The 27,637-nt window shown below is 34.1% G+C and overlaps 1 protein-coding gene across 1 annotated transcript in view; it reads left to right on the top strand.

Annotated features, from left to right (window-relative positions):
* Positions 1-27,637, top strand: part of RYR2 (ryanodine receptor 2) — a 288,713-nt gene that overhangs the window by 247,443 nt on the left and 13,633 nt on the right. The window contains exons 85-97 of the mRNA XM_087937122.1: positions 271-351; positions 563-651; positions 1,640-1,768; positions 2,969-3,073; positions 5,959-6,040; positions 7,531-8,834; positions 9,212-9,279; positions 15,222-15,369; positions 16,015-16,101; positions 17,141-17,359; positions 18,242-18,372; positions 19,632-19,674; positions 25,204-25,337. Of these exons, the coding sequence (XP_087793248.1) occupies positions 271-351; positions 563-651; positions 1,640-1,768; positions 2,969-3,073; positions 5,959-6,040; positions 7,531-8,834; positions 9,212-9,279; positions 15,222-15,369; positions 16,015-16,101; positions 17,141-17,359; positions 18,242-18,372; positions 19,632-19,674; positions 25,204-25,337 (2,620 nt within the window). The remainder of the gene's footprint in view (positions 1-270; positions 352-562; positions 652-1,639; positions 1,769-2,968; positions 3,074-5,958; positions 6,041-7,530; positions 8,835-9,211; positions 9,280-15,221; positions 15,370-16,014; positions 16,102-17,140; positions 17,360-18,241; positions 18,373-19,631; positions 19,675-25,203; positions 25,338-27,637) is intronic.

The following is a 27,637-nucleotide window of genomic DNA, read 5'->3' as shown; positions in this document are numbered from 1 at the left end:
AAATTCAAAATTCAAATGAGAGATAATTTCTAAAATGTTGCCAAGCCCACGCTGCTACATTTTTGGGAGATACATTTTCAAATTTTACTTTTTTTCTCATAATGAATGACAATACCTACTTCCAAACAAGAACACTATGGAACTGATTCTGGGGAAATGTTACAAGATACAATTATGTCTATAATTTTTAAAGCAACAAGTGCTACATGTGATGTTCTAACGTTACTTGGCAACTTTTCATGATACTTATTGGGATTGACTTTTCCACAGGGGAAAAGGTGATGCAGGATGATGAATTTACCTGTGACCTCTTCCGGTTCCTTCAATTGCTTTGTGAAGGTCATAATTCAGGTTTGTTCTCCACTTCTCGTATTGCATCCAATGCTCTAAAATACCAAAGTAATGAAGGAAGCTTAATTTTGTAAACCAAATAAGTTTGGTAGATATAATTAATATATTGAAAAAGTTAAATACATACAAGGAAGCATGTTATGATACGGATAATTTTCAGGAAGTTCGAGATTAGGACAAATGTTAACTCCATCTCATTTTATTCTCCAAGGTTTTCAGAATTACTTGAGAACTCAGACTGGTAATAATACAACTGTCAACATTATCATATCAACTGTGGATTATTTATTGAGAGTTCAGGTAAAATATCACTCACTGTAGGGTTTCACTAAAGTTTAAGTTATTTTTGCAATAATCAAAATAAATGTATGGGTATTAATTAGTAGCTTTGAAGCTTTAATTCAGAGAAATTTATTCAGTTTCACATTTTAATTAGTAATACTCAAACTTATGGGAACTGGAGAATAGTTTTACAATACATAAGGATTCACATTTTTCTAATTTTTCTAAGTGAATTTGCCTCTACAAAACATAAATACACATATTAGGATAACTGTACATAAATATGATTTAAATTTTTCATTAAAATTATTCCTTAACAATCCAAATTTGAAATTGGATCAAAAAAGTAGAAAAAGAAAGAGAAACTATTTATCTCCCAGTATGCACGCATGCATACACACACACACACACACACTTAACACTATCATTATATTTTGCTAATTTGTAACACTGTTATGTATATTTTTCCACATTGGAATATTTTTATATCAAAGCAAGATTGATAATGCCTACCTACTCTCCTTTATCCTTCTAAAATATACTAGAAATATAGGAACAAGAAAGCAGTAAAAGAAAAAAAAGGTTTAATTGCTCTAGGTACACGAGTGACCCTCTTTGTGAAATTCTTTCCAACAGTCATCCAGTCTCCTCCCATGTTTGTACAAAATTTTCATAACCATTAGTTCCCATCCTCCCTTACCCTTTTTTGCTTTCTATGTTCTCCTACATACACCAGATAAGGAAAGAATGTAACAGCAGGAAATTCAACTGAAAGTTGAAGTTTCAACCAGATTTTCATGATTCCTATATGCAAAGATTCATGTGGACCTTATTTGAATTTCTAAGCTGATGGGATCTTTACAGAGGATATTTTTGTAATATTAATCTGTCTCAGGGTTTTGAAGAATTTAGGAACAATTTGTTTCTTTAACTAATTTGCCAGATGCATATTTTTTGAATAAATAGTGAGGCCATATGCTTTATCTTTTTCTTCTTCCATTTTTAGGAATCAATTAGTGATTTCTATTGGTATTATTCTGGAAAGGAAGTTATCGATGAACAAGGACAACGTAATTTCTCTAAAGCTATTCAAGTTGCAAAGCAGGTGTTCAATACTCTTACAGAATATATTCAGGTAAATAAATTGTTTTCCATCTCATTTCATGACCCTCTCATGGATCTTTAAAAGAATCTAATAAATAAATTGGGTATAACATGTTTATCAACAAATGAAGAGGAGCAGGCTCTGGTATGCAAGTGGTGACCTCTTAATTTCCACAAAGTGAGCAATATGAAAATAGTCTGTAATTAAAATGCACCAAAGAACATGTATACCACTAAACAGTTTGAAGTAATTCTACCAGGCAGATAACTCATTGAAATTACTTAAGTGTGCTAATTAAGTAACTTAAGTGAGTTACCTAGCTGCTAGAATTTCTTCAAATTATTAAGTAGTATACATCTTCTTTGGTTAAGCTCTCAGATTAGAGAGAGAGAGATCTGTTATCTTATGTCAGTCATTCATACTAACATTCTGTGTGTACCATCCTAGAATGTCCATTTGCATTACATATTCCTATGGTTTTGTGCATTAGTCCACCAGGAAGCAGACTACAACTGCTTTCGTCCTTATAGGGACTCAACAGGTACACACAGCCATTAAAATTAATACTGAATTTTTAGGCCATTGGGTTTTATACAATTTAATTATATAGAGTTCCATTCCTGGTAGAGGGTTTCAACTTCCAAATATCTAAAACTAATTATAAAGGCTATACGGACATGATGAATAGCGTAAGGACAAAACCAATTTGTCCCTCTGGTGCTTAAATCTTTAAAAATCAAAGAGGATTATGACTTTTTATTTTATTAATATTTACGCTGTATATTCGTGTGTGTGTGTATGTGTACTTTATGACATTCTTTAATGTAGTGCTTATTTCTGACTCTAGATATAAATGGACAAATACATCTGTATACTTCACATGCAAATGAACCTATCTGTATAATATAATGGCTTTTTATTTGGTTGGGTAAATGCCAAATTGTTGAGGTGATTGGAAAGGCTGACTTTCACAGAATATCCGTACGGCCTTGATTTGAATTTAGAAATACATACCGTAATCAATGAAAAACAACTTTTGTGTAAATGTTGTATAAGCTGTTATTATTTGGCTCAATTGCTGCTTTGTAATAACAGTTCACTGGCAGAAGATAAATTTACATTAGATTCATATTCACAATAATAATTCATTACATTGATATTCCACCTGGTTCCTAGTGACTTTTCTGTTGTATACTCTTTATTCTTTGAGATTATCATGTCTTTTTTCAGGGTCCATGTACAGGTAATCAACAGAGTCTTGCACACAGCAGACTTTGGGATGCTGTGGTTGGTTTTCTTCATGTCTTTGCCCACATGCAGATGAAGCTTTCTCAGGTACAGAATGATTTTTAATGCAATTGGTTACTGCTGTTTAATTAAAGAAAATGTAATGAATGTTCAGTTAATTGCCTCTCAGTAACATTATAACACCAAGAAATAGTACTCATTTGGAGCTGATTGTTAAAACAGATTCAGCAACTGGATTGTATTATGCTGAGGGTAATGAAATTTCATTTATACCAAAGGAGAAGAACAAATAGTTCAGTACTTGTTTCTAGTAGGGACAGTGCTTAAAAAAATAACAGAAATAAAGAATAATACAGATGGAAGGGAGCTTGAAGGTCTTCTAGTCCAACCCCCTGCACAACCAGGAGACCCTATATCATTCCATACAAGTGGCTGCCCAGTCTCTTCTTAAAAACCTCTAGTTCTGGAGCACCCACAATTTCTGGAGGCAAGCCACTCCATTGGTTAATTGTTCTCACTGTTAGGAAATTTCTCCTGAATTCTACTGTAGGATGTTAGATGTTAGTGAGAGAAATATGTAGCCTGACGACTTCCAGTTTGAGGTTCAGCGACAGACCGAAACCTTGTCTCTGTGAGACTTCGATCTGTGCTCGCCGCTGGAGCGCCCCGAGCCAGCTGGTTTCGGGGCTAAGCCACCCTGTAGAGGTGGTGAAGAGGGGGGAGGCTGCCTGCAGGGTTGAGGAGAGCCGCATCTCCCTTTCCCAAAGGTTGTAGCGGTGGTCAGAAATGGCCACCACAAAGAACTCGACCGGAAAAGAATGTGCAGGAGGAAGATAAGAAGAGAAAGTTTTGGTTGACAGGTCAAACAGCAAAAGCAACAAATAAGGTACCCTGGAATTGAAACTATTAAAAAAAAACCAATAACATTGTTCTCTAAGAAGATTTTTAAGCTGCGAAGGAGAGAGAAAAGGGAAAAGATTTGGTTTTTTTTTCTTCTCCTTTTCCTATACTGACAGCTAAGAGATTTAAGCAAGAAATTGGAAAAAAATCCACTTTGACATTAATAGGCATTTAATGCTGAAAGTTTTTGAAAACAGGAAAGGAGAGAAAAAGAATAAAAGGGCAGGATCTGGAAGGGAGGTGACTGCCTGGAATTAAAAAGAATTTACAGCAAAATCTCAACAAGACTTCCAAAAGATACATTCTAACTGAAATATCGCAACAAAAACCCCAGGAAGAGAAAGTGGAAAAAGAAATAAGAAGATATAACTTGGGACTTTTTGGATTACTTGATGATTTCTGGATTTTTGGTTATTGTATTTGAATGACTAAAATCAATCAGGTGGTTGTTTAAAACTGTTTAAAATGGCTCCACTTTTAGAAGAACTGAAAATGGAACTTAAAAAGTACAAAGAAGATGCACAAGAAGGGAGAGGTTCTTTTGGCTTCGTATTTCAGTTTTTAGAAATGGAGATTTGGAATTATGAGAAACAACAAGAAATGCCTGCAGAACAAGAAGATTGCGACAAAGAGACAGCCATCTTTAATGAACAAGTAATCTTAGGTGGGGGAAAAAAAGGAAAGGGGGGAAAGAGAATGGAAAGTTTAAGATTGGGAAAAACAACTCCCCCCCCCAAAAAATAGAGTGAAAAATAAGTATAAAATCAGAAAGCAACAGAAGAGGGAAATTCAGAAGAGAGAATTAGAAGTAGAGAGATAAGGGGGTAAAAAGGGGAGGGAGAAGATGAGAGGGAAGAAAGAAAGGAAAAGAAGTTATAAAGGACAGAAACAAAATATAGAGAAACAGGGCCTATTTAGAGATAATGGGTGAAAACTTAATGGAAAAAGGGATTCTGCAAAGGTACATAAGATAGTATTGTTATATTAGAAACAGAAATAATTTTAGAAAATATGAAACAATATGATTAAAATGTTTGATAAAATAGCTATCGTAATTCAGTGGAACGCTTGTCAATAAATAAATGTAACAAAATGAATATTTAATGATTTATAAAACATATATGAAGAGAAATAAGGGAAAAATTAATTATGGAGATTATATGTGTCTTTAAGGAAGTATGATATTTAATTGAAAAGAAGTGTTAAAGATGTTAAGATTTTAATGATTATTAATGATAGAACTGAATTGGAATGGAATGAGGGTTTATAATTACATATATTTATAATCCTTTTTTAAAAGAATATAGTGTGTATTATAAGAATGTACCAAGCAGAATTCGATTGGAAGTTATGTATTATGTATTATATTGAAGGTCATAATCTTAAGGTATATATTGAAGTTTAAATAAGAGTTGAATGGATGTAATTAAAAGATATAAAGGTGTCATACTCCAATTAGTAACTACAGGAGAAAATCTGTTTAATGAGAAAAGATAATATAAAATTGAAACAGAACAGACAAAAGTATAAATATAATGATTTGAATTGAGATGAGATAATCAAAATAAAATAGAGAAAATTAAAAGAGGGGAAAAACTATAAAGAAAATGTAGAATAGTATAAGATATGGAATAGAACACAAAAAGGAGCATGAAATTGAGTTTTGTGTCTGTATAAAGAAGTTCAACCCAGGACCATGCTATTTTCAAAAAAGATGTTTACCTTGTATTTTGTGTGTGAAAACCCAAATAAAACTTTATTAAAAAATAACTGCAGAACTATAAAAATTAGAACCCCTGGAAGGATTCAGAAAGTGGCTAAGATAGGCTTTATTGAGTTAAAGCTGGTAGACTTCTTGATATTTGTCACTTTTTTGAGAATGATTATTGTTGTCTTGGTGATTATGTAGAGTCTTTGAAAAAATTAATGTAAATAATTTCACATGAATTATTTCTAAAGGAGGGTTTGAACATTCCTGTCCTTTTCTTATAAGTTATGACAAGGCAGGAATAAGATTTTATCTCCTTGCAGCATAAAAAAGACTTCTGGGAATCTTACATTTATTTTGACAGGATTCTAGTCAAATTGAATTACTGAAAGAGTTAATGGACCTTCAGAAAGATATGGTGGTCATGCTGCTGTCTATGTTGGAAGGTACCTTTCAAATTATAATTTTAAACACATTTTATTAAAGTATTTTTCAAATTGCACCTAGGAGTGTTTCTTCCTAGTGTAAAATATATCTTAAAAATCCACGTTTATTAGGATCACAAAAGGGAAGAAAGAGGTTACACCTTCCTGGCTGCTGTAGTGTCAATGAATGAAATGCAAATGCATGATTAATATCAGCAAGTTGGCTGAGAGAGTATGCAGCCTGCCAATTTGTATAAATTACTGTGGAAAAATTCCAACTCTGGTAATCGATTAAAATGTTAACATTTTCTGATTTCAGTGAGGTACATAAAAATGAAATACATTTACATTCAATGAAACACATTCTAATCTTTCTAGAGATAATTAAGGGTGGGGAAAGATGTTAAATACTGTGAAACTATTCTTCTCTGGCAGACAGATATATTTGCAAAATAATAGTATGGCAATCCCTAGTACTGTGTAATCAGATGTATAGTGTGCATACTGTTGTAACCTTAGTACTGTACTCAGAAGGGAATTGGGTTATATCTAAGCAGTTGTTCTCCTGGTGTTAGGTTATAAAGTAAAGTACTCAGGAATGTGCTGATCACAATTTTGGATCCCCCTAATTTATCATGCTTTTGATTCTCCAGCGGGCTACCAGTTTAGGCCCTTTACTAATGCTGATCTTAAGTGATCAAATTAAGTTTTCCTTCATTTCAGATGGGAAAAGCTTTCTTTAAAAGGCTTTTCTTGGGATAAAGGAATAGTGATACTTGTATTCATAAAAGCTTATTTCTAATTGTAATCTTTGTACCATATACAATGCCTGAAATCTTCAGTCTTCCCCAAGGCGTAATTCTCTTAATCAGCCAAAAAATTGGAACTGGCTAGTTTAGTTGGTGAGTATACACATGGATAAGTGTCCACACAAATCCAAGTGTCCACTTGCCTTTTTTTGGAACTGTGCTTCCTCAATCTATAAAACTTACAATGAGCATAAACAAGGAATTCCAATTCCTTGGAACAGATACTGAGTAAGTTGATAGAAGCATGATAAACTTTTCCCTTTCCTATGCATCTTCTTTGTGAGGATATGTTTGTATAAAGATATAACCACAAAGGTTGTACAGAGAGATGGGTCTCTAATTGATTCTCAGCATTTGGGTTCTACTGACCACTAGCTGTGACCACTTCCACTCACCAACAGCTCCTGATAGCCCCTCAACCGTGATGTGCATTGTGTAATTTAGAGCAGGGAAATTAGAGCATAAGTAATTGAAATATAATGCAATTATAAAATACTTTGTCTTTTAAGCTTGAAATAAAAATACAGGCTGTAGTTTTTGGTCAGTTCTAAATATTGACTAAATATTATGTATAAATACAGTATTGTTGTCCTCAGATTTGTAGTATAGTTTCAATGTTTATAATATTTCTTTGTATTACTTTGACAATTTAAAGTAACTCAGTCAGTCAGTAAAATTATTGATGCACTTTCCCATGTTCAGGTAATGTTGTGAATGGAACAATCGGCAAGCAGATGGTTGACATGCTGGTGGAATCGTTCAACAATGTAGAAATGATTCTAAAGTTTTTTGATATATTTCTAAAACTGAAGGATTTAACTTTCTCTGACGCATTCAAAGAATATGATCCGGATGGTAAAGGTATTATTTCCAAGAGAGATTTCCATAAAGCGATGGAGAGCCACAAACATTATACTCAATCAGAAACTGAGTTTCTGCTCTCCTGTGCTGAAACAGATGAGAATGAAACTTTGGACTATGAGGAATTTGTGAAACGGTTTCATGAGCCAGCTAAGGACATTGGCTTCAACGTTGCTGTTTTGCTGACCAACTTGTCAGAGCACATGCCCCATGATACGCGACTGCAAACTTTCCTTGAATTGGCAGATAGTGTTCTAAACTACTTTCAGCCCTTTTTAGGACGCATAGAAATAATGGGCAGCGCAAAGCGCATTGAACGAGTTTACTTTGAGATCAGTGAATCAAGTCGGACGCAGTGGGAGAAACCTCAGGTTAAAGAGTCAAAGAGGCAGTTTATTTTTGATGTAGTAAACGAAGGAGGGGAAAAGGAAAAAATGGAACTTTTTGTTAATTTTTGTGAAGATACCATCTTTGAAATGCAGTTGGCTGCTCAGATCTCAGAATCAGATCTGAATGAGCGGTCTATGAATAAAGAAGAAAATGAAAACGAGAAGCTGGAGGAGCAAGACCCCCGAATAGGATTCTTCTCTCTAGTGACCATCACATCAGCATTAATAGCCCTCAGGCATAACATAATGACTCTGATGAAAATGTTAAGCATGAAAAGTATAAAGAAGCAAATGAAGAAGATGAAAAAAATGACCATGAAGGACATGGTCATGGCTCTGTTTTCTTCCTACTGGACCATTTTAATGGGTTTCATGCATTTTTTATCGAGCGTCTTCAGAGGCTTCTTTCAAATCATGTACAGCTTGCTGCTTGGAGGGAGCCTGGTTGAAGGAGCCAAGAAAATCAAAGTAGCCGAACTTTTAGCTAACATGCCTGACCCTACTCAGGATGAAGTCCGTGGTGATGGAGAAGAAGTAGAAAGGAAGCCAATTGAAGCTGCTTTGCCTGCAGAAGACCTGACTGATCTCAAAGCTCTATCAGAAGATAGTGACCTCCTCTCAGATATTTTTGGCTTAGATTTAAAACGAGAAGGAGGACAATATAAACTAATTCCACATAATCCAAATGCAGGCTTGAGTGACTTGTTGAGCAGTCCTTCTTTACTCCCTTTACCTGATGTGCAAGAAAAAGTACAGGTACAAATACTGTTTTTATTTATCTGCCTTGTTTAACTCTGTTTTTTCTTTTTTTAAAGCTTGCAAATAAGAATTTCATGTTTGTCAACCCTATTTAAAATAACAAAGTTTTTCTTGTTTTAAGATCAGTTACAATCTTTAGGTAATTTTAAGTAATTTTTTTCCCCAAGATTGTAGGGGTTTAAAAATTAGGTTCAATTTCAAAATGAAAGAATCATTTACAAGTGAAAACGTGTTACCTTGTTTTTATACATCAGACAGAGAATGTATGTGTATTTTTAAAGATTTTGTAGTAACAATACCCTTTTGTTGTTTTATGCCATATAAGTTGAAAATGGACCATTGTTTTCCTTTTTGTTTATTTTTATTTATTCAAGGACCAGAAGATGAATGAAGATGGAAAAGATGAAAGGGAAGATACTAAATTTGAACATGAAAAAGCAGAGTATGTCCCATTCCTTTTGGAATTAATAGTTTCATCAAGATTGTGACCTTATTGGGGGAAAAAACATCCAAGGACGTTCATGAGAATTCATTCTAAATTTTGTATTGCAGTATAAATTAACAATTTGTTTGTATATATTTACTTTATGTTTATTGTACTTGAGGAATCAGGCAGAACACCATGTAGAAGTTTGTAACCTAGAATTACACCACTCTTGTTTTCTAATCTATTTTTAATTTTCAGCACAAAATTTTTTCCATTTTAATTTTATTATAAAATGGTTATTGTTGTTAGATTTTCTAAGTTCTTTGTATATCGTTCATTTTCCATAGTCTTTGTTCAACTGTTACCATACCCATGCCCTTAAAAAAAAAAGACCTGTCCTTTCCATGGTGCAGTTGATTCTTTCCTCATTGAGATATTAAATTTTGGATAGATTGACATTAAAAATAAAAGATAAAGGAGATACAGAATATTATTCAACGTAGGATAAGTTTTACCAGTGGTTAGATATAAGGGGTAGAAGTTAGAAGAAGAAAGATTATTGTTATGTGTATGTAAAGATGAATATTATCTATTACTATAAGCATGCTGGTATAATTAATATGATTACAAATAAGCTAATACAACTATAATTATTGCTATAATTATGTATAATATTACTAGTATATGTTGTTTTTTCAGTAAAATGAAGTGTCTGGACAATATACTGTGTTGAGGTAATTCCCCATTAGGAGAATGAGCACATACAGGGAGACGTAGTGAGAGTAATGTTGAATAATACACACACAGCACACAGATACACTACAGTAAATGTAGGTTTTTACTTCCAATAAACGTTTAAGCACGGTCCAAGATAAGCAGTCCAAAGTCATTCACGGTAAGGCAGTCAGTGTTCAGTTTAGTGATAATCCAAATATCAAAGTCCAGTATCAAAAAACAGTTCAGTAACAGAGTTACATCAATGATCAGTAACAGTCATTAGGAGCAACGACAACACTCTCCAGAAAACACCAGAACAGAAACTCACTGAGACAAAACAACCCAGGTTTCTGGCTTCATTTTTTGGCCATTTGCGGAACCACACCCAATTACAGTTTTAGCATTCACTTAAAGATATAGTATTAAAATGTCTATCCTAGTTTATATATTTCCAACCCAAATACCTGTTAGGTGACTTACATTCCTAACATTCTCCCCTTTGGGTAGGACAATATATACAACCTTACTTTCTACGTCCATAATCCTCGCAGCACACTTTATGATTTATAGAGCCTTGGGCCTTTGTAAAATGATCTGCTATATTGTTTTCTGACATACAGTATTCTCACATTTAAATATCTTAAATCTGTGTGTTTCATTCTTGTTTTAACAGCAATATTTGAAGCCATCTGTATTGCTGATTGGTTGTCTTCGTAAAAAACAATAGAATATGTTACATCAATTCCCATGTCAATCAATAATTGCTTATAACAAACTAAATCTGTACATAATAAAGATAAATACAAGAATTCAGCCTCCATTGTTGACAAACTTAGATGTTTCTATCTAATAGACCTCCATTCAGTTAACACCTTTCCCAATAACACTACAGTACCCAATGTAGATTTTCATGTATTCATGTCTGTAGCAAAACTTGCATCAGCATATGCAGTTAAATTCAGTTCATCTTTAGGCTCCAAATACAATGCATAATGCATTGTCTGTTTCAGATATCTTAACACATGTTTAGCAGCTTGCCAGTGCTTTTCAGTCGGCTCAGTGTAAAAATCTCGCTAATTGATTAACACTGTATGCTATATCTGGCCTTGACCAATTACTGAGATAAGATAAACTACCAATCAAGGACTGATACATGTTCTTATCAAAAATAGGACTTTGAACATCACTATGGCTAAACTGCTGGCTCATTGATGTTTTAGCCGGCTTACAAAGTTCCATTTTAAAACTTTTTAGTAATTGGTTAATTTTATCTGCCTGTGAGATTTTGTATCCTCCCCTAGTTTTAGCTGTCTTTAAACCAAGATATTGTTTGATTTCTCCTAACTGCTTTATCTTAAATTTCTTCTCTAACAGTGATATTATTTCAGTAGCTTCTTGTTCAGTTTTGGTGATTAATGCTATGTCATCAGTAAATAATAGCAACAATTACACCATTGCTTTCTCTTTTAAACAAACATGGATCAGCCATGCCAGCTACAAAACCTATCTTAGTTAATTCTTTAACTATACATTGGTTCCACTCATATCCTGATTGCTTCAAGCCATAAAGACTCTTTTTCAATCTCCAGCAATCAGTTGTATTATCATTTTCTATACCTAAAGGTTTCTTTAAATATATAGTGTGTTGCAACGGTGCATGCAGATATGTCATCTCTACATCCAAATGTTTTACAATATATTTCTCCTTAGCTGCCCACACTAATGCTGCCCTTAATGTAGTAGCCTTCAGACTAGGCTCAAACACCTCATCGTAGTCATTTGCTGTCTGATTGAACCCTTGTGCTACTAACCTGGCTTTATGGGTAACAGTCCCATCTATACTAGTCTTAAGTTTATAAATCCATTTACACACCCTATGGCATGTTTACCAGGTGGTAACTAAACATTTTAATATACCTCCAGTTTTTTTAATGATTCCAGTTCCTTATCCATTGCTTTCTGCCAAGCAGCCTGATCCTTAGCAGGATACAGTTTTAGTTCACTATAGTTACTTGGAACTGTGTATTCACTTGGCATACAACACTAGCCTGATATCTATCAGGTGATCATGTTACTCATCTTGAACATCTTGGTAATACAGGGCTTACTGGTGGACTCACTTGTGCCACCTGCTCCTGTTCTCCTACTTCCTCCTGTGCCTGTTCTTCCTCTTTAATGGCTATTTGTGGTTTACTTATTTTATCTTTAGGGACTACTCAATAATAACATCATTGCTGGATTCCTGTTCCAGTTTATTCCACCCAACGTACTCAAGAAATTTTGCACTAGCACTACAATAAACATAAGCTGTGCCTTGAACCCAAAATCCAAACGATCTATGGTTGGCCTTGTAACCTACAAAAAATAGCTTCTTAGCTCTATATTGCCCCTTCAGTCTTACTTGTGAGGGAATATGCACCCATTCTGGAGCTCCAAATGTGTGTAGATAACTTAAATTTGGTTTTCTGCCATGCCAACAAGTGAATGGTAATTCTCCAGTTGTTGTATTAACTACGTTGTTTGACATATGGTTGCTACACATTATGGCCTCACCCTACAGTGTTTCAGGCAAACCTGAATCAGATAACATAGTGAGAGCCATGGCTTGTAATGTTTGCCCTCTTCATTCTACAAATGAGTTATGTTGTGGTCTGTAAGGTGCAGAACATTTATGTTGGACACCAGCCAATTTCAGCATTGTTTGGAATCTTTCAGTAACTAAAGTAATTACTTTACTCCTCACTTTTCTCTCTGCAAACCTTAGCCAATTAAAGAAATGTTGGAATGTTTCTGTTTTGTTTTTCATGAGATAGCAGAAACCGTATCATGAGTAATGGTCTGTAATATTTAAAATATAGCAGGCATTTCCCAAACTAGGTTTCTTAGGATCATTTATGTTAGCAAACACAACCTCTAAAGTTTCTTTGGTCTTAAACCCATTAAGTCTGTTTGCAGGAGTAATCTTACTTTTCTCCTGACTACAACCATTACAGTTTAAATACTTGCTACAGGGTTTCAATTTTACTCCCTCTGACAATTCAACAGTTTGTTTCAACATTTTGAAATTAATATGCCCCAGACGTCTATGCAGTAAATGTATACATTCATCATGTGGCTTGACATTGTTATAAACTGAGTTAGCCATCTTCATCTGGTCATCATGTATCACATATAAATCATTCTCTAAAGTAGCAGTAACACTTTTACCCTCTTTCTCTATTATACAGTTATCTCCCCTAAAGGTTACTACTCCCTCTGACAATTCAACAGTTTGTTTCAACATTTTGAAATTAATATGCCCCAGACGTCTATGCAGTAAATGTATACATTCATCATGTGGCTTGACATTGTTATAAACTGAGTTAGCCATCTTCATCTGGTCATCATATATCACATATAAATCATTCTCTAAAGTAGCAGTAACACTTTTACCCTCTTTCTCTATTATACAGTTATCTCCCCTAAAGGTTACTACTTAACCAAGGTTAACTAAAGCCCTTACTGATAACAAATTTCAGTTTAGGTACATATAACATTGTTAAAAGCTCATTTACACAAGAACAATATGTAGTACCTTCACCAGAAGCTTTCATCTTCCATCCATTTGCCAATGATACATGTTGCTTACTCGTGGACATCTTTACAAACTCTTTCTATCTTTAGTAATGCATTGCGATGCTCCACTATCAACCACCCACAAATCATGGTTTATAGTTGAATTGCTAGACATAGCTAAACTAACATTCTTCTTGGCCTTCCAGTGATTACCAGTATTCTGTCTTTTTCCTTTCTTACAGAATCTAGCTATATGTCCCCTAGTCCCACAAGAAAAACATTTCCTAACAGTATTGGCAGTTGAACACAAATCCTCTTCTTGTGGTTGTTCCTTCCTCAATTGGTCCCTATCCAGCCGTCTTCTTGCTTCTTCTAACAACCTTCTGGTTATGTCAGTCAATGTCAGTTTATCTCTGGGCAGGACTTCCAGTGAAGATATGTAATCATCATAACTTTCATCCAATGAGGAAAGAATGATGTAAACTTGATGCAGCTCTGAAAATACCAGTTCCTTTTCATGTAGCTCTTGAAAAGTTCTTTTCATGAAGTTCAAATGAGCTAACATATCTCCACCTTTCAGAAGACGTGCTCTAAACGGTTTATGTGTAAGATGTATGTGTGCACCTACACTGTCACGAACATAAATCCTCTTCAAATTCTCCCAACACCTAGCAGCAGACTCTTCTCCACGAATATGGATTTGCTGCTGGTCACTCAGTGTTAGTCCAATTATACAAAGAGCTCGTTCATTGTTCCGTTTAAACTCAGCAAGCTTCGTGGCATCGTCCTCATTATTTGGATCCCAAGCATTTACATCTGGTGGATTCTGAACTACATTCCATAACCCTTCTCTACACAGAAGTAGACTGTACTTCATAGACCAGGAAACATACTTTGTTCCATCCAACCGGGTTATCAGTGATAGACTTGTTGAAGTGTCTTGTGCCATCTTTACCAGGATAGTAACCCACAATTAAACAGTAAACAGCTGTCTGTATAGAGTACTGTATATTCACACTAACTGTCAGTTATCTGAGCCTGGTATGGCCTGGGCCCATAACCAGTGTTGAGGTAATTCCCCGTTAGGAGAATGAGCGCATACAGGGAGACATAGTGAGAGAAGTGAAGAATAATACACACACAGCACACAGATACATTGTACAGTAAATGTAGGTTTTTACTTCCAATAAACGTTTAAGCACAGTCCAAGATAAGCAGTCCAAAGTAATTCACAGGTGAGGCAGTCAGTGTTCAGTTTAGGGATAATCCAAATATCAAAGTCCAGTATCAAAAAACAGTTCAGTAACAGAGTTACATCAATGATCAGTAACAGTCATTAGGAGCAACAACTCACTGAGACAAAACAACCCAGGTTTCTGGCTCCATCTTATGGCCATTTGCAGAACCACACCCAATTACAGTTTTAGCATTCTCTTAAAGATATAGTATTAAAATGTCTATCCTAGTTTATATATTTCCAACCCAAATAACTGTTAGGTGACTTATATTCCTAACATGCTCTTTTGAATATATATATATATATATATATATATATATATATATATATATATATATATATATATATATATATATATATATATATATAAAAATATAAAACTTGAAATATTAAATTTTAATTGAGAAATGTGACTGATATTATAGTTTTGAAAAATATGTGTCTGCAGGGGAGAAGATGGAGAAAAAGAAGAGAAAACAAAAGAAGATAAGGGAAAGCAGAAACCAAGGCAGTGTCACAAACATAGGCATGGTGAACTAGAATTGCAAGAATCTGCCTTCTGGAAAAAAATTATTGCATATCAACAGAAAGTCCTTGTAAGGGTTTAAAAATTAAAATAGACAAAAATTCCTTATAGTACATCATTTTGTATACATATTTGTTTAAATGGTGACATTTGCAGCTTAATTCATTTTTATGTCTATATTCCAAAACTAGAGATTATTTATTTTCACAAAAAAAGTCTTTGGGAAGGGAATGTATAACCGTTTCTGGGTATTGCAGATTACCAAATATCTATATGAAATATTATTTGTTTCTACTTTCTTATTAGTTTGGCACTGTTTAATATACAGATTGTTCAGATACAATCCTTAAACATACACATAATTTGAATAAGTAATTTTAATTGTCATAAATTATGTGAATAATTAGAAGTGGAAAACTTTTTATGTAATTATTTAGAAAAGCAGTGTTCAAGTTATGGAGAGAAGATAAATATATTAAGTGTAACTAACTATTAAGCATATTTATTTGTTAGATTTATGTCCTGTCTTTGTAGTATACAATTCATAATGTTATTTCCTATTTTCTTTGTAATAACTTCACTGTGAGGTGGGCTTGGCTGAATAGAGAGATTAGCCCAAAATCACCCAGCCAGCTTTTGTGTCTAAGAGTCCTGATTTCTAATTCAGTACTTTAACTATTACTCTAAACTGATTCAAAATTATTTCTTTTTTCAGAATTATTTTGCTCGGAATTTTTACAATATGAGGATGCTGGCTTTATTTGTTGCATTTGCCATTAATTTCATCCTTTTGTTTTACAAGGTAAATCCTTCATACTTTAAACTTTATCAATTAGGTGTGAAATTAACTTATTAAAATTAATTGATTTTTAACTCAAAGTCTTTACTCAAATCAGTTATTTTACTCTCTTAGGCTAAGTTGTAGTGTAAAATTCTGACATAACATCCTGAACTTAGGGCTTGCTTATGTAGGCTACTTTTAGTATATGTATTTACTGCATAAATGTTCATTAAAGGTGATTGAATTTAATCTGTGTCATTTCTCTGTATTCCAAGCTCATAATTCAACAATGTTTTAAACCAGTGCAATCTATACCATAATTTTATGAGGCAATGGTAAACATATGTAATGATTGGGGAGGATGCTGATGGAGGCTAAAACACTATTAAAAACACTTAAGCTTTGTAAAGCTGTGAATATTGTTCAAAGATAGAATTTGAAAATACAGGTAGTCCTTGATTTACAGGCAGAATTTGAGTCCAAAATTTCTGTTGCTAAACAAGGCAGTTGTTAACTGAGTTTTTCCCCATTTTGTGACATTTCTTGCCTCAGTTGTTAAGTGAATCACTACAGTTGTAAAGTGAATCTGGCTCCCCATTGACTTTGCTTGTCAGAAGGTCACAAAAGATAATCTCATGACCCCAGGTCACTGGAACCACCATAAATACATGCCAGTTGCCAAGCATCTGAATTTTGATCCTATGACCACGGGAAAGCTTCAGTGGTCGTAAGTTTGATATACAGCCATAAACCACTTTATTCAGTACCGTTGTAACTTCGAATGGTCACTAAACAAGTGATTGTAAGTTTAGGATTATCTCTAAAATATGAATAGCATATGACTAAAGAAAATAAGAAATCAATAGCATATAACTAAAGAAAATAAGAAATGCCAGCGAGAAAGAAATTGAGGGGATGAGATCTGGTAGAATCTCAGCTCAAGGCTTCCTGCTATTAAATGTCAATGATCTACCTCTGGAATAGTCCTCTTTCCACCCGTTAGCCCTTTTGTGTGTAGCTTTTAGAAATATGATATTTCTCTCAAATTGTTCTTCAACAGGTATCTACTTCTTCAGTGACAGAAGAAAAGGAAATACAAGTAGTTAATACTGCTGAGAAAATGAAGCTAAACAGCCTAGAAAGTCCTTCTCATAGAATCATCACAGTACACTATGTCCTTGAAGAAAGCAGTGGCTACATGGAACCTACACTCCGCATTTTAGCAATTTTACACACTGTCATTTCCTTTTTCTGCATCATTGGGTATTACTGTCTGAAAGTAAGAGAATAAGAATGTCACATCTGCTTAATGGACTATTAATTCCCTTGGACTTATTTTTATGTTTGTTTCCCTCTGATAACTCATAATGTGTATGTGGTGTATTTCATTTTATTGGGTTGTTGTCAGAAGAAGTAGCACTAAAGGTTATAAGTCAACAATATGAATACAAACAAATCAAAACTTCGTATTCTGAATTCCGTAATTCTTTTTGTTGGAAAATATATTAGAGAAATACATGGTTAATTTTGTGCACTGTTGTACACCTGTTAATGGCAAGAAGTAATGTTACTGCTAATTGTCCCTTCCTGCTGTAGTCCATTATAGCATCTAAAACAGTTTCTGGAAAGGACATTTTAAAGTAGTGAGGAAAATGAAATAGGAGATTGCAGTAGGAAAGAAGAATCAGTTAAAATTCTTCATTTTCCTCACCCTTGCCATCTCTCTTCACTGGATTGTATCATCTTTTTGGGAGAAAGTCCTTGTACATACTATTTTATTGATTGATTGATATATCAAATACGGAAAACACTTATCTCCCTCCTAAAGCAACTAGGTAAAATGCAAGTAAAACATAAAAGCTGTATATAAATATTATATTAAGAGGCAATTAAAATAAGAGTAGAGTAATTAAAACTCAAAGTTAGAAAGGCAGAAGAAGGGCTTGCAAGATGCTAAGTAACCCGGTGGCTAATTGTTTCTCTGTGGGCTTCAAGCAATGTCATGAAAGAATCAGGGCCTACCTTACCTCTGAGGGGATGTTCCAAAGGGCAGGGGCAATGACATTTACTTTAGAGAAGTAAGTTTATCAGTTCTTTGCATTTTTCTCAGCATCCAAGTATTGCTCCAAGTGAATTAAACAACTTTTTGTCCTATTTCCAGGTTCCATTGGTAATATTTAAGCGAGAAAAAGAAGTTGCGAGGAAATTGGAATTTGATGGGCTATATATTACAGAACAGCCTTCAGAGGATGATATTAAGGGACAATGGGACAGACTAGTCATCAATACACAGTGAGTCTTTATCTTTTTGAGTCTCCATGGTTTATATACTTCATTTTTATCAAGAATAAGTAGCGATTGAATACGTCTGGGACACACAGATTGCAAAAGTGGAGGCAATTATAGCTCTCCTAGGTATATTTCAGTATGAAATTTTATTTTGGAAATAATGAGGACTAAGAAATATACTTATTACATGAATGCATTTAAGTATGCACTTAGTGTAATTGTGGCAGGAAATATTCACACTAGATAGATTTTATGTAGATTAAAAAATGGTAATGAATGGCAATAATAAATTGTCTTTATATTTCATCCCTTAAAATATTTTATAAACAACTATAGTTATTTTCTGGATTTCTCACAACTTTCAATTATTTTGTTCAAGTCTTGTCTCAGAAAATTGCAAAATTAGTCCTGTAATGCATTATCTTTAGATTCTGAGAATGCACACATATAATTAACAAATGTATGTTTTATTAGATGCCCTGAAATTTGTATAATCTTAAATATTTATTTATACTTAAAAGATCCTTGCTAAACTTTTTATATCTTCCCGTTGATCTGGATATAATAGAGCTGATTTATGAATAAATACATGTGCAGTTGATATAAATTAAAAATAAATTGTCTACTTTTACACATTTTTAATGGCTTAATATAATATTTAACATTTACCAGGCAAATGTTTACCAGAACAATTTTGCATCGAAGCAGATAGCAAATTAAGCTTCCTGTAATACTGAATGCTGGGCAATGCAAGATTTCATTATGGCCATCATTACAGAAAATATTTATCCAGAATTATAAAAAAAATGAGGACTTCATGTGGTATCAGATTTCAGATTTGAAAGTAATTCATAAGTTTATTAGAAAAAAATGATGCCTTTGATAGTAATGCAATAAATCAATCACCCCTTATAACTGGAAAATGATTGAGAAAAGAGACATTTAGTTGCAATTGTATTTTAAGAAATAAAATATTAAAAAAATATAAAGGAAATAACTAGTATCAGTTTAATATTGAACTTTAATTTCAGGGACAAAAAACTGAACTTGCATTGAATTAGTTGTATTTGTTAAATTATTATTTGACTGTTCCATTGAGCATTATTTTCCAGAGAGAAATTGTAACTTCCATAAGTCTCTTTATTGGTGAGGAAAACTTGGAACCTTCAAGAAAGATCCCTGTAAATTTGGAGTTCAGAAAAACATTGTTTATTGATGTGAATGATAACTCATATTTAAATACAATTTCTTTCAAATCACAGGTCTTTTCCTAATAACTATTGGGACAAGTTTGTGAAAAGAAAGGTAAAGTCTTTCATTATTGTTGAATTATATGTTTCAGTTTTAAATAAAGAAACAAAAGAAACAAGAGGACAGGGGTGGTAGGCACAACGGTGCGCTTATTCCCCCCCCATAGACCTCTTAGGAAAGGGGTGAGGTCAATAGTAGACAGCTAAGGTTAAAGTTTTTGGGGTTTGGGGAAAAAAACCCACAGAGTCAGGTAGAGTATTCCAGACATTGACCACTCTGTTGCTGAAGTCGTATTTCCTGCAATCAAGTTTGGTGCGGTTAACCTTGACTTTGTATCTATTGTTTGCTCTTGTGTTGTTATGGTTGAAACTGAAGTATTCATTGACAGGTAAGTCACTGCAATGTATGATTTTATATACCATACTTAGATTGGACCGAAGATGGCGTAATTCAAGGTTTTCAAGTCTGGTGGCATAAGATATTCTACAATGAGTAGAGGAGTGGAGAACTCTTCTTGTGAAATATTTCTGGACTTTCTCAACTGTGCTAATGTCAGATACATAATGTGGGGTCCAGACTGATGAGCTATATTCAAGCATTAGTCTAGCAAATGTTTTGTATGCTCTTAGTAGTAGTATGATATTACCAGAGAAAAAGCTACATAGGATTAGGTTAACAACTCTTAATGTCTTTTTGGCTATATAGTTACAATGGGCTCAAGCACTTAGGTCATTTGAGATGAGTACTCCAAGTTCCTTGACAGAGTTTGGATCATCAACAAGGTCTTGACTATTCAGCCTGTATTTTATTTTCTGATTTTTTTTGGCCAAGATGTAGGACAAAGCATTGATTTGTTGAGATTTGAAGTTGCCATTTGTTTGACCATTCTGATACAGAATGAAGGGTAGCAGTATTGTCTGTGGTATTGAATAGCTTTACATCGTCAGCGAAGAGAACACAGTTGCTCTTGATATGATCACAGAGGACATTTATGTAGAGTATGAAGAGAGTTGGTCCTAGAACACTGCCTTGGGGATACCTCTGTTGACAGGTACAGAATTTGATAGGACGCTTCCAATTTTGACCATTTGTTGTCTGTTTGACAGGAATGCTTCTATCCAGTTATGCAGGTGCCCAGAGATACCATAAGATTTTAGTTTTAGGGACTTCTGGTTTGCTGGGCTTCGGCGGCAGCAGGACTCTGCGATCATGCGCAGTTTCTGCTTGCGCTCGCCGCTGGAGTGCCACGAGCCAGCCAGCTTTGGGGCTAAAGCCACCCTATAGAGGTGGCCAAAGACAGGGGAGACCTGGTAGGGTTTTGAGGGGAGCCGCACCTCCCCTCCTCAGCTGGCTTAACTCCCTTTTCTGAAGGCGGTAGAGCGGCAGTCAGAAATGGCCGCCTCAAAGAAGCACTCATCCGGAAAAGAATGTGCAGGAGGAAGCTAAGAAGTGAAAGTTTTGGCTGACCCAGATAAGAAGCAAAATTCAAGATATCCTGGAATTTAAACTTTAAAAAAGATTCATCGTTCCCAAGGAAGATCTGGAAGCAGCGAATGAAAGTGAAAAGGGAAAGTTTGTTTTTTCTCACTCTCCTTCCTTACGGTGACAGCAGATGAATGAGAAATCAGAAAAACCCGCTTTGGCATCAGCAGGTAATTAAACTGAAAATCAAAGCCAAGGGGACAATAAAGATTTCTGAACATTGAAAAAACTTCTTTTCGCTGTAAGTGGGAAGAGAGAAGAAAAGAATAAAGAGTAAGATTTGGCTGGAGGAGACTGCTTGGAATTTAAAAGAATTGAAAGTTAAATTGTAACAAGACTTCTAAAAGATACATTTTAATTGGAACTTGTAACTGAATTGTAACCCCAGGAAGAGAAAGTGAAAAAAGAGGAAAGTGTTAAATAAAACAGTTTGTGTGTATTTGGACTGTTTGGTGACTTTGGGACTTTTGGAAATTATATTTCAATGATTAAAAATACTTGGGTGGTTGTTTAAATTTTTTTTTTTACAATGGCATCACTTGTGGAAGAACTGAAAATGGAATTTAAAAAATATAAAGAAGAGGAACAAGAAGGGAAGGGCTCTTTTGGCTCCGTTTTTCATTTTTTAGAAATGGCGATCTCTACTTATGAGAAACTACAAGAACAAGAAGATTGGGACAAAGAAGAAGCCATCTTTAATGAACAAGTAACTTTATCCGGGAAAGAAAGGGGAAAGAGGGAAAAGAGAATGGAGAATTTAAGACCTAAAAAAACAACCAAAAAAGGGAAAAATAAGGTGAAAAGTGGATATAATGTCAGAAAGCAACAGAAAAGCAGAATACAGAAGAGGGAAATGGAGATAGAGAGACAAGGGGGTAAAAAGGGCAGAGTGAAGAAGCAAGGGAGGAAGGAAGGGAAGAGAAGCTACAAAGGTTTGAAACAAGATGTAAAGAAAGAGGATTTATTTAGAGATAATGGGTAAAAATATAACTGAAAAAGAGCTTCTGCAAAGGTAAATAAGACTGTATTGTAGTATTTGTATTAGAAATAATGTTAGAAAATTGGAACAACATATGATTACAAAATGGGATAAAATATTCATGTAATTTAGTGAAATTTTTTCTTTTTTGAACAAAATAAATGAAATGAAATATGAGAGAATTGAATTAAGAAGGAATGGGAACATTTTAATTACATAATGTTTTAAAATATAAGTGAAATGGGAGGGAAGTAACTATGCAAAATTTATAAGGGTTCCCATAGAAGCATGATACCTATTTGAAAAGGAATGTGTAAAATGTTTAAGATTTAAATGAATATTAATTTTAACGATAGAGTTCAATTGGTATGGATTGTTGTATTAATTATATTATATATTTATAATTTTTTCTTTTCTTAAAATATAGTGTGTAGCTTTAGAATGTACTAAGCAGAATCTGAATGAAAGTTATGTATTAAGTGTTAAATTTAGGGGAAAGAAATAAAGGCGTCATACTCCAATCAGTGATTACAGGAGAAATTTTGTGTTAATGAGAAAAGATAATACACAGTTGAAACAGAACAAAGGATATAAGTATAATGATTTAAATTGAGATGAAATAAATAAAATAGAATTAAGAGAGTGAAAAAAGGGGAGAAGCTATATAGAAAATGTAGAATGGTAATAAGATATGGAATGGTATATAAAAGTGAGCATGAACTTGAACTTATGTCTGTACGAAGAGATGTAAACCGGGATCAAGCAGCTTTCAAAAAAGATGTTTTATGTTTTCATGTTTTGTGTTTGATTTGTATGTTTGTTTTTTAAAAAATTAATAAAAATTTTTGAAAAAAAAAAGATTTTAGTTTTAGGAGCAGTTTGTCGTGTACCACTGAATCAAAGGCTTTACAGAAGTCTATGTAGATTGCGTCTATTGCTTTGCCCTGATCGAGTTGTGTAGTCCATATGTTTTTGCAGTGTAAGAGTTGCAGATTACAGGATAGCTTTTTCCTAAAACCAAATTGTTTATTAGAGAGTAGGTTGTTTGTTTCTAAGTGGAGGATGATGGATTGGTTAATAATTGATTCCATTTGGTTAATAATTGATTCCACAGGTGATGCAGCATAAAGAGATTGGTCTATAATTGTCAACTAGGCTGGGGTCTCCCTTTCTGAACATGGGGATGACTGTGACTCGTGACCATAGTTTTGGCAAGGTCTAATTAATAATTAATTAATAAATAATTAATAGCATGGTCTAATTTCTCACTACATTATTTTCTACCATTATTGGTTGTAATTATGAGTTCATATGATCAGATTTCTTATCCATATTGAGTATCTATATTGGGATCTTTCACTCAGTTTTACATCAAACAGAGTACACCGCTCATGAAGCTTGTCATATATATTCATTGCTCAGTGAATATTACTAAGTCTCTGTTAAAGTGCTGATTGTTTGTGTGTGTATACTTTTGAATCAGTGTTGACCAGCCTCACGGAGTTTAATGGTTACCTCATTTAGCAAATGTTTGCAAATAAAATGGTAATTTAAAAAATCATTTTCCAACCCTGCACACACACTTGCAGCCTAATTTAATTTGCCTTACAACAGTGCACACAGATGAATGAGAGTATGGAATGCTCAATAGAATGAGAGTAACACTATATATAGCTGCAAGAGAAAGAACTTTATCTAAATGAGATGGCAACTACTGGTGATCTTCACAGTCTCTCTCTCTCCTTCCCTCCCTCCCTCTCATTTTAATTTAGCTACTATCTTGTTTCTGATTTAAGGAATGAATTGTGGTTGTCAAATAAGAAGAGAGTATATATACCTTTCTCTGCATTTTAAAAAAAGGCACTGGTTTGTTAGATTAAAATAAAGTTGAGTTGACTCTATTGATGAGTCAGCATAAATGGAGTTAAAACTTTTATGTATGGCTTCCTTCTCTCTTCCAACCAACATACATTCATTTACATGAACAAGGGTTGCTCAGTACTTTTATGTTCAAAATCATTACCCAGTTTGTGATTTAAAGAGATATGATACTTTTAACCAGCTATAACATTAATGATATACTTAGATGAGTCTTCTCCCAGAGATGTTCCAGCTCCTGTAGAATATATTTTATCTTGCACATTTCTGCTAACAAAAGAAGTCCTAAGATATGTCTTCCCCCCTCACCTAGGCTATCCAATAGGGAAAAGAATATCCCACATTTAAATACAAAAGATTTTTAAAAACATTTTTATTTATATGCAATAATTAGAGAGCACAATATAAGCAATATGCCTGTTGATATAAGAGGAACTATATATTATGTAATTTAGTTAACTATCTGCGACCACATTGCCTATCCTTCTGTACCTTCCTAAATGGGCTCACTTTAATGTTCTCTGCCATTACTCCTGTAGTGGCTTCCTGGATGATAGTCTTCAGTCTAGTTTTCTCTTTTCTCTCTTGTCTTTGCACCTTTATTTTCTTGAGCTAAATCTCCAAGTTGCTTCTCAGCTTCTCCTCACAGCTCTTCACACCATATTGATTTAGCTGACAATACTTGTTCTAGTACTTTTTGCACAAAGTCTCATGTCTGCCCTTATTCCCCTCTTGTTCCTCAATATTTATTAAGCTGGAGAAGGGAAGAGGTTCCCTGCTATTTCCAAACACTCTTATATTCTTTTCTTTCTCTCTGTCTCTGCTCCTTTTTCCATCTCTGCCTTCCTTTTTTTCCCTCCTCCTTGCCAGATCCAAAGTTAGAGTATTGCCTCTTCCCAAATTAGTTTCCTTTCCTCATTTCTGTCACCCTTCCCATTGCCAGGACTAATTTAGAACCAGCAAATCTAAATCAAAGAGCTTCCTGATTGAGTTTGCATTTAACTTCTTACTCATTGTAGAAGATCCTGCAATCCAGTTTACAAGTTCTCTTCAAACCACTAGGGTATAGAAACCTATAACTTATCAGGTCAAAGATCCTTCTAATTTGATTCTCTCTGCTCCATTATTAAAGTTAGAGGTATCTAAAAATATGGAATTTTATATAAAAATACTGCACCTTAATCACTTGGGTTTAGATAAATAACATTTCAGAAGGAAATATAATTGTTACTATATTGTTTCAGGTTATGGATAAATATGGAGAGTTTTATGGCAAAGACAGAATCAGTGAATTGCTGGGAATGGACAAGGCTGCTCTAGATTTCAGTGATGCCCGAGAAAAAAAGAAACCCAAAAAGGATAGTTCTTTATCAGCTGTGTAAGTATTTAAAATATTGCTTTAAAGATTACTCAAGCATTTCTTTTTTTAAAAAATTGTTTATTCAGAAGTTTCAATTTTTTAAAAAAAAAAAGAGAAACATGTTCTCACATTTTGCAGCATTGTCGTCACAGTGTACATATCTATTAGTGTCAATTGAGTTCATTTACTACATATATATCTGTATCTTATTTGCTAAATCCTTACTTATTTGTATCATTATTAAGTTACAATATTCATTTATTTACATTACTTTACATATATGTATATCTATATGTACATTTAACCTATTTTCCTATTTCTTTAATCATTTTCACTATACATCTTTACTTCCTTTTTACTCAACCATTTTGTGCCAGATATTCCATATTATAAAGAAGTCTCCTTCTTCCTTGTTTTTTAATATCATGGTTAATCTAATCATTTCTGTGCATTGGTGAATTTTATTGATTACTGCCAAATCTGTGGGTACCATTGTTGATTTCCAGTTTTGAGCAAAAGCTATCCTTGCCACTGTAATAATATGTAATATTAGATGCTGTCGCTTCTTGTCCCATGTCGGGTCTGACATTCCCAATAAGAATGTCTCTGGGTTAAACTTTATCTTTTGTTTTGTCAATTCATCTAGCCCGACCTGGATCTTAAGCCAAAACTTTCGCACTTGGGGACACGTCCACCACATGTGAAAATACGTTCCCTGGCTAGAATTGCATTTCCAACATTTAGGAGACAGGCTGGGGAACATTTTAGCTAGTCTCACTGGTGGCAAATGCCAGCGGTAAAACATTTTGTAAATATTTTCCTTATATGAGACTGATAACATTAATTTATAATTAGTTTTCCAAATTTATTCCCATTGTTCTAATTCAATACTATGAACACAATTTTTGGCCCATGTTATCATGTTCTCCTTCACTGTTTCCTCTTCCATTTTGAATTCCAATAGGCAATTGTACATTTTAGTAATCTTTTTTTCACCTCCTTGTGGTATTTTATCTAATTCCTGGTCAACCTGCGTTATAAAATCCCAATTGTTCCTTGTCTTTTTTGTGTTTTGTTTGGATTTGAACGTATGGCCACCACCCTATTTCAATTCCTTGTGTTTTTAATTGTATCTATGTTTTCAGGTCACCTTCATCTGTTATAAGTTCTTTGTATTTTATTGTTTTATTCAAATCCATAATGTTGGGATATATTAACACTTCCATTGGGATAGCCAGAGAGGTATTTTCACATAGTGGTTTCTTTTAATTCTTTCGGATACATGTAACAGAGCGTCTCTTATCCAGTGTCTTTGGAAATAAGTATGACTTCTATTTTTTCCATCCCAGAGAAACTCATGCAAGCCAAGCTGTAAATCGAAGCCTTCTATTGTCAATATTATTTTATCCTCCAGATTAATCCAATCTTTAATCCAAGTACTCGCTGCAATCTGATAGTATAACTCAAAGTTTGGGAGAGTCAATCCTCCCTTACTTCTACTATCCTGCATTGATTTGTATTTTACTCTGGCTTTTTTCTTTTGCCAAATAAATTTGGCAATTTTTTTGTTCAGATCTTCAAAAAATTTTTTCCCTAGTTTGACTGGCACGGTTTGAAAGAGATACAGTAATGTTGGTAATACATTTGTTTTGATGGTTGCTATCCTTCCCATCCAAGAAAATTGTAAATTTACCCATCTGTCTAAATCTTTCTGTATCTGGTCTATCAGTTTGTCATAATTATCAACCTTTATCGTGGAGCCAAATTCCCAGATATTTTACCATTTTCGTCATCTGAATCCCTAATTCCTTTGTCAGTTCTTCATTTTGCCTTTGGTACAATTTTTAGTTATTATCTTAGTCGATTTTGAGTCCTGCTACCTTACCGAATGCCTCTATCTCTTGCATTAAATTTTTGCTTACTCAAGCATTTCTTATTTGTTGTTGAAACTTCAACATTTTTCTTGCTTGTGATATCTGACTTACAGAAGTGAGACTACTGAATTTATTGTCTTCAGAAGGCTCTGTTGCAACTGTGAGTCTGATGGTTAATTCCATCATCTCTCAGTGTTCCATCCCTTGGTTGATTGCTGCCCTGCAGTTTCTTACAAAGAATGTTCCAATATGTTATATACCATTATTTATCAGGATTACAACAATGAACCCAGTGTAACAGTGGTGGTATTCAGATTTTTTTCCTACTGGTTCTGTGGGCGTGGCTTAATTTGTGGGTGTGGCTTGGTGGTCATGTGACTGTGTGGGCATGGCTTGGGCACATGACCAGATGGGCATGGGTTTGTGGCCATGTGACTGGGTGGG

The sequence above is a fragment of the Pseudonaja textilis genome, chromosome 1, assembly GCF_049901715.1.
Source record: "Pseudonaja textilis isolate UNSWEBS1 chromosome 1, rPseTex1.2, whole genome shotgun sequence".
In the NCBI taxonomy this organism is placed as follows: domain Eukaryota; kingdom Metazoa; phylum Chordata; class Lepidosauria; order Squamata; family Elapidae; genus Pseudonaja; species Pseudonaja textilis.
The sequence above is the reverse complement of the archived record's forward strand: the minus strand, read 5'-3'. Positions and strand labels throughout refer to the sequence as shown.